Here is a 12,382-nt window from a genome sequence, read left to right as displayed (position 1 = left end):
CACACTTGACATTGAGCCTTTGCGAAGAACACACCTGCCTAGGGTTATCAAGTGAGCCGTGGGGAGGGGGGTGAAGGAGGGGGGGGGGAATCACTTGGCAGTCAGAGTCAATTTTCTAGATGATTCATGAACAGGAGAGTCAAGGTCAAAGAGTCGAGCCGCTGCCCTCCCACCCCGCAACTGTCCCGGCACTCCACGTGCGACTCGCACAGACACAAGCGTCAGCTCCCACGGCCCCGATCAGAGTTCAGGGAGGGCGGGATGACAGCGACACGCTCAGCCGGGCGCGGGGCAGACGCTCCGTCGCAGAGAGCGAGAACTTTCACCCACTTTCGGGCCAGCCCCCCTCGAGGGCCTGCGGGCGAGAACCAGGACCCCCGCGGGGCGATTCCACGCACCCCGCGAGGAGATGACCGGGAACCGGGGCGAGCCGGGGCGCGCTCGCCATCCGGGCGAGAGGAGGCCACTGGGTACCGTTATCCCTTGCTCTGCGGGGGCCCCCCCTCGGACCCTCGGCGGCCGACACGTCCCCGCAGGGCGCCCCGGGGCCCAGAACGGGGGACGGGCCGGCGGCCGGGGCTGCAGCTGTCCGGCGGGCCGCGGGTGCTGAGAGATCAGCGCGGCCTTCGGGCCCGGGGCCTAACGGCGCCACGCCGGCCGCGCCCCCCAGTCACCTTGTCTTCACCTTGAGGCTGAGAACCCCGGCGGGAGCGGCGACCGACCCTCCAGAAGCGGAGAGGAGGCGCCTCCCCTCGCCCCCGGGCCGCTGCTTGTACGGACCCTCGCGGCCCGCGGGGCGGGGACGCGGCCGCGGGGCGGACAGAGACGGGGACGCCTTGACCTCGGGCCCCGCAGGCGCGGGCACGGGCTCTGGGCCGGGGCCGGGCGGCGAAACCTTGGCCGCAGGTCGGATCCGCCTCACCTGGTCTCGCCTCGCCCACAGCCGCAGGCACAGGAGGAGGCACCCCGCCCCCGTGAACCCAGAGGGCCCTGAGTCCGCTCACCTGCAACCGGGTCACCAGCAGGCTGTAAGGCGCCATTTTGTGCACTGACAAAGATTAGGTCGCGTGAAAGTGACGTGCCACACGGCGCCTTTAAAGCCTCCAGCCGCGGGGGCGGGGCCCGGAGTGCGGCGTGTCACGGCGGAGGGGGCGGAGCCTCCGCCGGCGCCAGGGCCCTGGGCGCTGTGGGCGGAGCTCCCGCCCGCCGGGTACCGGGGCGAGAGCCGAGGGCGGCCCAAAAAAACCCCTTGCGGGAGTAAACACCGAGCGTGGAGCTCTCTGGAAATGGACTTTTCAGTTGTTTCTTCCACCAGGACCTGGAAAAGACGCGTGTGTGTACATGTGTGTTTTCTTCATTTCCTGCACCTGCCAGGACCTAGCTCCCCTAGGAACTCGCAAAAATTTGTCTTGGGAACCGCAGGATTTCCCTCTCGCGAGAGCGAACGGGATTGAGTGCGAGAGTGGAGACATTGATGGAAACCCAGAGGGCCAATCACGGGGGCAAGGGGGCAGGAACGATGGGGGTTAAAGGTCGGACGGAAGTTCCCGGAGCTTCCGCTGGCCTGCGCGAGCGGGAGTTATGGCTAAACATCATCCGGACTTGATCTTCTGCCGCAAGCAGGCCGGTGTCGGTGAGACTGTTTCCTGTCCTCGGGCTGTTTGGGTGGAGGTGGACCTAGAGGCTGGGGGTGGGAGGGGGTCGAGGAGCCGCCTCGTTCCCCGACAGCCCTTCCTTCGGGTGTTGCCATGGACGTGCCCTGTTTCCCGCCTCGTGGGGCGGGTTGCGGCGCGCGGGTTTGTAGCTTGAGAAGAGGGCGGGGCTCGGAGGCGGGCAGCCGGCTCAGGTCTGGGGACTCTCTGGGTTGGGGAGGGCTTCTAGAATGCACGAGAAAGCTGGGCGCTGGAAGGCTTGCTCGCCTCGCACGCAGCCCGCCGGGCTTCTGTCCCTGCTGACATCGCATGCAGTCCCAGGATCCCCGCCGGGAGTGAGTGCTCAGCACGGCCAGGCGGTGCGCCCTGAGCACCATCGAGTGTGTTCCCAAATCAGAAGGCACGCGCGGGTTTGCTTGGGAACGTGGTTTCCTCCTGAGACTCCCCAGGGCTCGGGGCCTCGTCTTGCTCCGGTCCCCCACCCCAAGCTCAGGAAGCAATTCAGTCGAAACCTTAGTACTAATGATTCTCTACCATTTCGAATCTTGCAGCCATCGGAAGACTGTGTGAAAAATGTGAGTGGAGCAAACCCTCCCCTATACGCCGCTCGTGCAAGTGGAGCCAGCGGAAAGGCATTGAGTAGATGGGCCAGGAGGCATGTGGATACAGTGCCAAGCACCCCCTCGCCATGAGCGCCCCTCACCACCCCCATTCCAGTTTGCAATTGCTTTTCTGTTTTACAGCACTACTTAAGAGTGGGTTTTCGGGGTCCGGCGTGGGAGATCTAGCCCCGGGCCTGGCATGTGCGAGGCATGTTCTCCAATCCTTGGGCACATCTTTGGCTCCTTCCACACACGCGTGAGGCAGCGTGTTTAAATTTAGGGGAAATATTTAGCTTTGGTCCGGAAGTAGCTTGACGCTTCCCAGTGTTTCCACAGTAATTATGCACATGGGTCAGTAGCCAGGAGCCGATCAAAGCCCTTTTCCGGTTAGTTGATCCCATGTTATTTGGGGAGTGAAGTGGACATTGGATGAGTCGAGTTTGGTGATACCAAAGTAGATGGCCCAGAAGTCTAGTGGGAGTGCCAGAGAGAGTCCACAGGGTAAGTCGATTGCCTCCTATTGGCTCATGCAGGATTGATGTCCAGCACTTCATGATCCCCTAAGCAAAATAAAGAACTAAATGCATGGGAATAGCCTGTGGGGTGTGGTCCATGGCCCCTCCCCTAATCCCCCCAAATGACTAGTGAGCAGGATGTGGCTAGGTGGCAGAGCACATGCCTTCCCTGTGTGCAGGCCTGGGCACCATCTGTGGCATGCCAGAGGAGACTAGTGTAGTTCCCCCGGCATGAGCAACACTGAGGAGGTGTTTACACCTCATCATCATTTTCATTCTTTCTCGCAGGTGATGGCAAGTGTGTGATCTGTGACTCCTACGTGCGTCCCTGCACCTTGGTGCGCATCTGCGATGAGTGTAACTACGGCTCTTACCAAGGGCGCTGTGTCATCTGCGGGGGCCCTGGCGTCTCGGATGCCTACTACTGTAAGGAGTGCACCATCCAGGAGAAGGATGTGAGTGTCAACTGAGATTCCCAGCCCATCTTGTGCACTGGGAGCTGTTCACTTGGTAGTGCTCAGTGCCAGAGGGACCATGTGTGGTGCCGGGGACGGGATTAGTGCCGGCCATGTGCAGGGCAAGCGCCTTAACCTGTACTATGTCTCCGAGCCCTCCTCCTTTTAGTTTGTAAAATTTTGTCCTCTGCGGTACTACATTTAGTTCAGTCTCCAGGTTATCCTTTCTTCACATTCTGTGAGTGCATTTTTGCTCAAGGGCAGAAATGCAAGAGCAGTAAGTTGGGGCGCCCTCTCTGTTCCTGTTCCTTTGGTGTCCCTTTTTTTTTTAACAGCTGAATAGTATTCCATTGTGTGTATCTGTCTGCCTTTTTTTTTTTTTTTTTTTTTTTTTGCTTTTTGGTTATACCCGGCGATGCTCAGGGGTTACTCCTGGCTCTGCACTCAGGAATTACTCCTGGCAGTGCTCTGGGGACCATATGGGATGCTGAGAATCAAACCTGGGTCGGCTGTGTGCAAGGCAAACACCCTACCCGTTGTGCTATCGCTCCAGCCCCTGGCGTCCCAATTTTTATTTAGAACCAACATCCTGCACTTGATGTGCATGCTTTATTGTGGCTACCCAGAACTTCTCTCTTCATTTGGTTCGGGTTGGTAAGACTTGAATTTAAAGTTGCCCAAAAATGCCTTTGGTGTGTTTGCTATTTATGGCAACGAATTGTGTAGCGTTTGTTGTGGTTGTATTTCACGCTACTGCACCCGGACACGGTGTGCTGGCTGTGGTTAGTTTGCACAGGTTGAGCCATATGTCGGCACAGGGGCCTTGCAGATATGCAAAAGGAAGGTTTGCCTGTTGTTCTTTATAGTAAGGGCAGAGGGTGGGTTGGCTCACACCCAGCAGTGTTCAGGGCTTACTCCTGGTTCTGTACTCACGGAACACTCCTATCAGGGCTCAGGAAACCTCAGACGGGTGCTGGGGATCGAACCCAGGTCAACTGCATGAAAGCAAAGTGCCCTGCCTGCTGCACTGTCTCTCGCCATCGACTAACTTTCTTCTTAGGACGCCATCAAAGGAAACATGGCCCGCGGTCTCCAGGCTAATGTAGGACTCTGCTTACCTAATCTGAGGCATAGCAAAGGGGACATAATCCTGAGTGTTCCCGTGAGCAGCCACCTGGAGAGGTTACCAGTCGCCTTTGTGTTTAACTTTGTTAAGTGGAGTGTTAATTTCTGCATTCCCCAGTATCACCCGGCTTCTAAAGCTTTCGTGGTTTCTCTGCTATGCTGTTTGTGTCCTTGTTCTGTGTTCTGACTTGAGCCCAGGTGTCATGCATGTGCCTGACCACTGAGGGTCCCCGCCCACCCCCAGTGTCCTGTGTTGGTTGTTTGGGGGCCACACCAGCTGTGTTGAGCACTTGCTCCTGGCCATGTGCTCAGGGATCATTCTTGGGGTTTGGAATCGAGGAGAGCAGGGGATCCCTCCTGAGCACATAAGGAAGCTGGACTGTCTCTGTGGCCCCTCCTGTTGTCCTTTCCTAAGTCCCATTGATGGGGTGTGGCTGTGTTGTGTAGAAACTACGACCACCTCAGGCGTCTGCCATTGGGAGTCTGTCTTCCTGCCCTAAGTGGAACGTGTCAGGCCTGAGAAGACCTTTCTCAGAGGCTGCTCTCGAGGGAGATGAGGTCATGGCTAGCAAAAACAGTTGCCATTGATTCGAATGATTTGAACGTTCTCCTTCCCTAAACTCCGATTTACGTTGACCATCATGCCCCGCTTGATAGGAGTCTTTCCAGGGGGCCTTGGGGAGTGGAGCAGTAGTACAGCAAGTAAGCACTTGCCTTGTGTGCAGCCAGCCCGGGTTTGATCCCCAGCATCACATGTGATCACGGATCCCAGCCAGGAGTGATCCCTGAACACTACCGGGTGTCCAAAAAAAAAAAAAAAGACCTTGATTTGTGTATTTCTTCTGTTTCCCAGTTCCTGGTTTCTTGGTATGGTGCCTGATCTGTGGTGAAAGCGTGTCCCACGTGTTCAGTGCTCTGTGTCATCAGTATGTTTCCATCCTTGGGTCTGGTACTGGGTGGGTTTTAGTAACTAAGGTAACATAGAAGCAGTGAAACTAAAAAGTTTCCAGCAGTGAAGAGAAAGTGTTCAGTTCTTTTTTAAATATTTTATCAGATTCCTCTTTTATTTGTTTTGTTTTGAGGCCACACTCTGGCAGTGATACTTCTGGCGGTGATCAGGGGAACATGGGATGCTGGGGATCGAACCTGGGTTGGCCTCGTGCAAGGAAAGTGCCCTACCTGCTGTACTGTTGCTCCGGCACCTTCAGTTCTTTTTTCAGTTTTGTTTTTTGGGGGGGTCACACCCAGCAGTACTCAGGGATTACTCCTCGCTCTGCGCTCAAGAATTACTTCTGGCAGGCTCTGAGGACTCCATGGGGTGATGGGGATCAGACCCGGAGCTGTGATAAGCAAGACAAGTGCCCTGCCCATCGTACTATCTGTCCAGCACCAAGAACATTTTCTTAAACGTTTGCTGCTTATAGGCTGAGTTCTTATCTGGCGTCAGCTTGGGATCAGAGGCTGCTTAATGTTAATGACTGTGTGACGGGGCTCCTGTGCCCTGTGATCTGATAACCTTGGGAGCCTTGGACCTTATTCTGTCTCTTTAGAGCTGATCTAGATGTCATTTCCTCCACATCACTTTCCGTAGGATATTTGAGATGACAGCTAGTCTCACGTTTACCCAGCAAGAGTTTCCAAGGAACACAAAGACTCCAGAGACATGATCCAGCCTGGGCTCTCTTGATCCCTGCACCAAGGCTCCGGCTCTTCCCGCTCTCAACTTTCATGATTTACGAGGGATCCGGCGCAGTAAGCGAAGCGGATGTTCCCGCTTAGAGTCTTTCAAAGCCTCTAGGCAAATCAGAAGTTGAATAATAACTGGGCATTGCCCTCAGAGGACTGGTTGGTAGTTTCGAGTCCTACGGACTACCCTTAACCTTTTGTGTCCCTTTACTGCTTCCATTGAACGTTTTCCTTAAGTTTCCCAACCGAAAACAGTAACAGCAACAGAAAGAGCTCGGCCTAGGTGCAGACTAAGATGCAGGAGACCAGGGCTCAGCTCGCACCACATGGCCCCCATAGTAACTTCCGGAGCCTCACAAATAACAAGAAAAACAACCAGCGTTTTTTTTGCTTTGGATTGTTTAGGGGGTGGGGGGACACCTGGTGGTGCTCAGGGATCACTCCTGGTAGGGCTCAGGGACCATATGGGGTGCTGGGGATGCAACTGGGGTCGGCCCTGCGCCATTCCCCAAACAGCTAGCAGTTATGGGACATTTGCTCTGTCTCTGTGATGTGGAAGACATTGGATCTGGGAAGAAGCTCGGCCCTCGGTGACATGATAGTTAAGTCACAGGTCAGTGACTGAAATGTCCTGTGTCATGTTTTTCAATGTTCCTGCATTATTGCCCACCACCCCCAGGCTCTCCCCAAGGAGAAAATTCAGAGAATCCTCCGGAATCGGGTGCTGGTGGACTGGCCCAGCGAAGGTGTTCCGCCCCTTTGAGGATGTGTGGTTTAACTCAAATCTCTCATTCTGTAGGACGGCCAGGCCAGGCCTCACCATCTCATGCTATTTTTGTCATTCTCTTAAGCACGCATAAGCAATTAGTAGAAGCAAAAGAGTACCTTGGGTACTCTGCAAGGTTCCTTTAGGAAGTTAGCTTTCCCTTAAACTCAACTCATCATGGGAAAGTTTGGGTTCTGGGAAGCTACATTAGGGGCCCATAGCCAAGTCTTTTGTTTTGTGGGATTTAGGGGGAAGGAGTTACCCCTTGGCTCTGCACTTAAGAATCACTACTGGTGGCTTTTGGGGGAGACCGTATAGGGGGGCATTTGGGATTTCAGACATCAAACTTGGGTTGGCAGCTTGCACAGCAAGTGCCTTACCCCCCAGTACTATCTCTCTGGACCCCCATGGCCAAGTCTTGTTGACTTTGCTGCTGGCCAACTGTATGTGACCAGTAGTTATCCCTGCTTTTGAGATGTGCCTTTTATTTTTGGGGGGCGGACGGGGGGGATGGTTCTGGGGCTGCTCCTGGCAGCACTGCAGGTAGGTACTTGGCTCGCATGCTGCCAACCTTGATTTGATCCCCGGGATGCCATATGGTCCTCCTGCCTGCCAGGAGTGATCACTACGCATACCAAAGCGACCTGTGTTCCCCCCCCCCCCCAAAAAAAAAAAAGGTTCCAGGTGCTGTTACTAAGACAGGTCACCTGTTCACTTCTCTCACCGGTTGTAAGAACAGGAGGTCCAGGACTGTTTTTAGTCCTGGTGGTTTTCTGCTCTCAAGTTTTCAGTTGCCTTTCGCTGCATTTCAGGTTGACACACATTCCCTTTGGTATGCTGTGCTCTGGTGTTGGGTTTTTGGGTCTTTAAGGTGTTGTTTGAAAGTTATCTCTGGTTCAAGATCTGGTTTTTTTTTTTTTTTTTTTTGCCCTGGAAATGAAACAAAGTCCTCAGGAGACAGATGCAAAAGCCTCATGCTCCTGGCCCTGTTTAGGAGTCTGGAAACAAGCAGTTGTTAACTTCTGTTAACAGGGAGCTCTTAGAAATGAAGTGGCCGTGGGCCGTGGGCCCTGAGCATTCACTGGCACGCGCTGCCTGAGCCCTCACTGGGCCCCAGGACAGAAAGATGTTCTTGGAGCTGCCGCCTTGGCAGACCTTTGCGGGGATGTTTCAGTAGCTTCTGCGGGCCCAGCACAGCAGTGCTGCTGGTTGCCCTGCGTGTAGCAGACCTTGTTCAGACCCTGGGACCCCAATTGGTCCTCCATGCTCCCAGGAATGAGCCCTCGGGCACAGCTGGATGTGTTCCAAGAAACAAAACAATACCCTCCAGCTCCCCAGTGCTGCCCCCGCATCCTCTGAGTACCCCCAGTCCCCCGTCTTCCTGATCTGCCCCTCACAACCCTGCAGCTCTGGTCAAGGCCAGGAGCCCTGGGAGTGAGGACAGGGAACTGAGCAAGAGGGTAGGGGGTGCTCTGGGTTCCCACCCTTAAAAAATAAAATCGATGGAATCCTAGATTCTAAAATTACAGGGGATCCCTCCCCCCACCCCCAGATACTCAGAGGAAGTGTTCCAGGAGCCCCAGTGGATTCCTGGAGCCGCAGATCGTATCAGCCCCTGTGTATGCAGGTTTCTCCTGTACATGCATGTCTGTGATCAAGGTTCCTTGTTCCTTTAGTTGGCAACAGACTACCAAGAATAACTAGACGAACAGAACAATTACAGCTCTATACTGTTACTGTAGTTTACGGAGGAAGTTTGCAAAAGTAATATTCATGGGTGTTGGGTTTTTTGTTTGTTTTTTTGTTTTTGTTTTTGCTTTTTATTTGTTTGGGGCCACACTGGCTGTGCTCGAGGCCCATTCCTGGCTCTGCGATCAGGGATCACCTCTGGCGGGCTCAGGAGACCCTATAGGGTGCCAGGAATCGAACCCGGGTCTACCGTGTGCAAGGCCAGCCCCTGCTGTTCATTGTGTGTGTGGCCCACCGTGCTTTAGCCCCCTGTCGCCGTCCCTGTTCGCTGGGGCAAGGGCTGCGCATAGTGAGGTGTTCTGATACCTTTCGAATGAATGTTTTTGTGTTCTTGGGCTCGCTGGGTAGGAAGCTCTGTTCTCTCTGTTGGGGGCAGGGGGCGCTGTCCAGCGGCTGTTCATGGTACTGCCCAGCAGTGACCTCCAAGCAGTGCTAGGGGCACCTCAGGCGGCCTGGCTGGGGATTCGAACCAGCATCGCCCACACACAGGGCCAGCACCTGAGCCCCTGGACTGACTCCGGCTCCCGGAAGCGCCCTCTTTACTTGAGAAAGCCCCACTGTTTCCGGTGGGCTCTTCGGGGCTGCAGCCGACCCCAGCAGGAGGCCAGCGGTCAGGGAGGCTGCGTGTGCCGTGGCAACAGAGGCTGGTGTGGAATTGCTGACATCGTTGGGGGCGACTGTTCGGGGTTAGGGACCACGCATGCCGCTCGATGGTGTTCAGGGGTTGTTCTCAGCCGGGCCGAGGACCTTTTTCCAGGGATGGAACTTGACGTGCGGGCAGAGCTTGTGCTCCAGCCCATTGCTCTCTCAGGCCCAGCCCCAAGCTTGTGTATTTACTGTTGACTCTGAGAAGGTTCGAACATTGTCATGGTTTGACATTAGAACGTTAGAAAGGCCTTGCAGACAGTCAACCCCAGTCCGAATCCCTGGCACTTCCTGTTGCCCCCAACACCACCAGGAGTGATCCCTGAGCATTGCTGGGTGTTCCTCCCCCCTCAGAAAAAAGCGGGGGAGTGGAGAGAGTACAGTGGGAAGGGTGTTTGCCTTGCCCGCGGCCGATCAGATTCAATCCCCAGCATCCCATTTGGTCCCCTGAATCCACCAGGAGGGATTCTTGAGTGCAGAGCCAGGAGTAACCCCTGGGCACTGCTGATGTGGCCCCAAACCAAAAATAAAGAGGTGTTAATAAGTTGTTATCGGGACTGGGCCCTGTCATGGTGCCCCTCCCTTCCCTCCCCAGGGCTCCATCTGAAACGCTGGCCTGATCCCACCCTCTGGTCTCCTGGTCGGGGCGTGGAAGTCCAGGAAGTGATGTGCTCGCAGCTCCTGACAGGCCTCCACAGACGGTCTCTGAATCGCTCGGGCCTGCGAGGCAGCTAGTTCCGCATTCGTTCCAGGACTTCAGTTGGGGTTATGACGCACCCTTGGAGAGCCCTGCGAGGCTGGGCCCCGAGCTTCCTAGCACACCCTGCTGCACAAAGCGCTCTCAAGACCAAGCGCGGGGCCTGTTTTCTAGAAGCTCACGGCATCAGTTTGGCTCAGTGCATTCATTTTCCAGTGGAGGGGTGAGGTAGCTGCGGGTACGCGCTGTCACCCCGCGGAGAGCACTGTGGGGGGAGTCGCCAGAGATGCACCGAGCAGGTGGTGTGGGGCCGTCCTCACCCAGCCCTGTCAAGGTTCTATCCGGTAGCAGGAACTTCTGGAGAAAGTGTCCGTGGTCTTTCTGTCATTTCTGCAGAATGCTGCCCGCTGCAGGCTCTCCAGCTCATGGGCACCGGAACCGGAGTGGACATACACGGGCCCCACAGACGCTGGTGGATGGGGGCCGGAGCCGTAATGCAGCGGCTCGGGCGTTTGCCTGGCATGTGGTCCTGCGTGAGCCCACCAGGAGCAATCCTTGATCACCACCGGGTGTGGCCCCAGAACAAAACCTAGAGCGTGCCGCAAGGAGGTCCTGAGCGCAGTAGTCCAGGGGGAGGCGCTCACACGCTGCCCTGGGCTCCACACACATAGCCTGGTGTGGCTGCAAAACAAACCCAGAAAATAATTTTTTTAACATCAGGTCCAGGACTGGAGAAAGAATCAGTGCGGGGATTAAGGCGCTTGTCTTGCGTGTAGCAAGCCCGGATTCAGTCCCCGGCGCTGCACGTGGTCCCCTGCACGCTGCCAAGTGTGGCACTCCAGAACCAAAATAAGTCATTAGAGGTAACGTTTCTCTCCAGTCCCTCCTAATTCCGACTCAGAAAACTTTTTACAACAATTTCTCTGTCCTGTTTTCCAGAGAGACGGTTGTCCAAAGATTGTCAACTTGGGGAGTTCCAAGACGGATCTCTTCTATGAACGCAAAAAATACGGCTTCAAGAAGAGGTGATAGGTGGGCCCCGTCCTCCCCCCGCCCAGCTGGTGCAGCTGCCAGAACGACGCCCACCATTGCCAGCAGAGAGGGGGCGAGCCAGCGTGTCCCCCGAATCACCTGTCCTCACCCAGGCGCCTGGCCCCTCTGTCCTCACCCAGACCCGTGGATTGACACGCACAGGATTGTCCGCCCCACACTCGGCCATGATGAGTGCGGGGCTTTCTGGAAGGCGGGGGGCGGGGCGAGGCCTCCCTCGTCCATAGGATCGCTCTGGCACCACGAGCCCTTAAGACCAGCGCAGGCTCAGGGTTGATGCCTCCTGGTTGAGGGGGCGGCGGTGAGCCCCTCACCCCAACCCCCCAGCGAGGACGCACTCCCGAGTCTGCGCACCACGCTGAGCCGTCTGCTCAACTCTGAGCCGCTGCGAACCTTCTCGCTGTTGGATTAATAAAGTGGGTGTTTACTTTCTGGTCGTCATCACTGTTCTGATTGAGGTGTAGGAATTTATTTCAGCCAGCCAGGAATCTGTGATTCAAAGGAGGCGGAGGGATTCTTCAGGCACCTGTTCTCTTGGTACTACTGGAAGGAATTCAGAACTCCACATGCCTTTGATGGAGGTAAAGCGAGGTCATTTCTAGAAATATAACTATTTCTTCTCGTCTAATATTTTGTTATTGGGAGGGCGACCTTGGCACCGTGTCCAGCAGTGCTCAGGGGTTCTTTCTGATCCTGTGCCCAGCGGTGACCCTGACAGTGCTCAGCTGACCGTATGCGGTGCCAGGAATTGAGCCAGGGTTGTTGCCAATGCGGCCACATGCAAGGCTGGTGCCTGGCCTTAGGGACTGTCTCCGGCCCCAATCTCAGTTTGGAATAGGAGAGTTAAAAGTAATAAGACAAGATACTCAAATCGGTTAATGAGAAGGACTGAACTTGTTTGTTTCATAAAAACGAACTATGGAGTGGGCTGGATTTGTCTTTGCTTTTTTACATATATAGTTAATATATTACCTTATATAATATCTATTATTACTTTGTATACGAATACGTCACGGGGAGCTTGCCAGGCTCTGCCGTGTGGGCGAGATACTCTTGGTAGCTTGCGGGGCTCTCCGAGAGGGGCGGAGGAATCAAACTCGGGTCGGCCACGTTGGCTGCGTGCAAGGCAAATGCCCTACCGCTGTGCTATCGCTCCAGGCTCCAGGCTCCAGGAGACATCTTATTATGACATCTTATTATCTCACTCCTACTTTGGACAAACTGGCAGGCTACCAAATGTAGCCTGCCCACACGGCAGAGTCTGGCAAACTCCCCGTGGCGTACCCAATATGCCAAATACCAGTAACGATGGGTCTCATTGTCCTAAAGAGCCTTGAATATAATCTCAGGGCTAGGATGAAGGAGACGTTACTGGGGCCTGCTCGAGGCAATCGACGAATAACAGGATGATTTGTGATTTGTGGAGGGGGCCAGAGCGTT

At 55.3% G+C, this 12,382-nt stretch overlaps 2 protein-coding genes across 2 annotated transcripts in view; one reads left to right on the top strand and one right to left on the bottom strand.

Moving 5' to 3' along the window:
* ACO2 (aconitase 2) overlaps positions 1–1,151 on the bottom strand; it is a 32,062-nt gene extending 30,911 nt beyond the window's left edge. The window contains exon 1 of the mRNA XM_056137548.1: positions 1,005–1,151. Within this exon, the coding sequence (XP_055993523.1) occupies positions 1,005–1,040 (36 nt within the window). The 5' untranslated portion in view covers positions 1,041–1,151. The remainder of the gene's footprint in view (positions 1–1,004) is intronic.
* Positions 1,152–1,504: 353 nt separating this feature from the next.
* On the top strand, positions 1,505–11,383 carry PHF5A (PHD finger protein 5A). The gene is made up of 4 exons (XM_056137570.1): positions 1,505–1,633; positions 2,204–2,227; positions 3,058–3,224; positions 10,832–11,383. Exons 1-4 carry the CDS (start codon positions 1,582–1,584, stop codon positions 10,919–10,921), a joined length of 333 nt encoding a protein of 110 aa, XP_055993545.1. The 5' UTR covers positions 1,505–1,581; the 3' UTR covers positions 10,922–11,383.
* The last annotated feature ends 999 nt before the right edge of the window (positions 11,384–12,382 follow it).

Source organism: Sorex fumeus, unplaced genomic scaffold, assembly GCF_029834395.1.
Source record: "Sorex fumeus unplaced genomic scaffold, SorFum_2.1 ptg000125l, whole genome shotgun sequence".
Taxonomy (NCBI): domain Eukaryota; kingdom Metazoa; phylum Chordata; class Mammalia; order Eulipotyphla; family Soricidae; genus Sorex; species Sorex fumeus.
Note: the sequence above shows the minus strand (reverse complement) of the source record. Positions and strands in the feature narration are given on the sequence as shown.

Bases quoted from the DNA above. Each gene is read 5' to 3' on its own strand.
- PHF5A (XM_056137570.1), top strand. From the start codon at position 1,582: ATGGCTAAACATCATCCGGACTTGATCTTCTGCCGCAAGCAGGCCGGT. The intron at 1,634-2,203 runs GTGAGACTGTTT...CGAATCTTGCAG, and splicing joins CCGCAAGCAGGCCGGTGTCG to CCATCGGAAGACTGTGTGAA. The intron at 2,228-3,057 runs GTGAGTGGAGCA...TCTTTCTCGCAG, and splicing joins CGGAAGACTGTGTGAAAAAT to GTGATGGCAAGTGTGTGATC.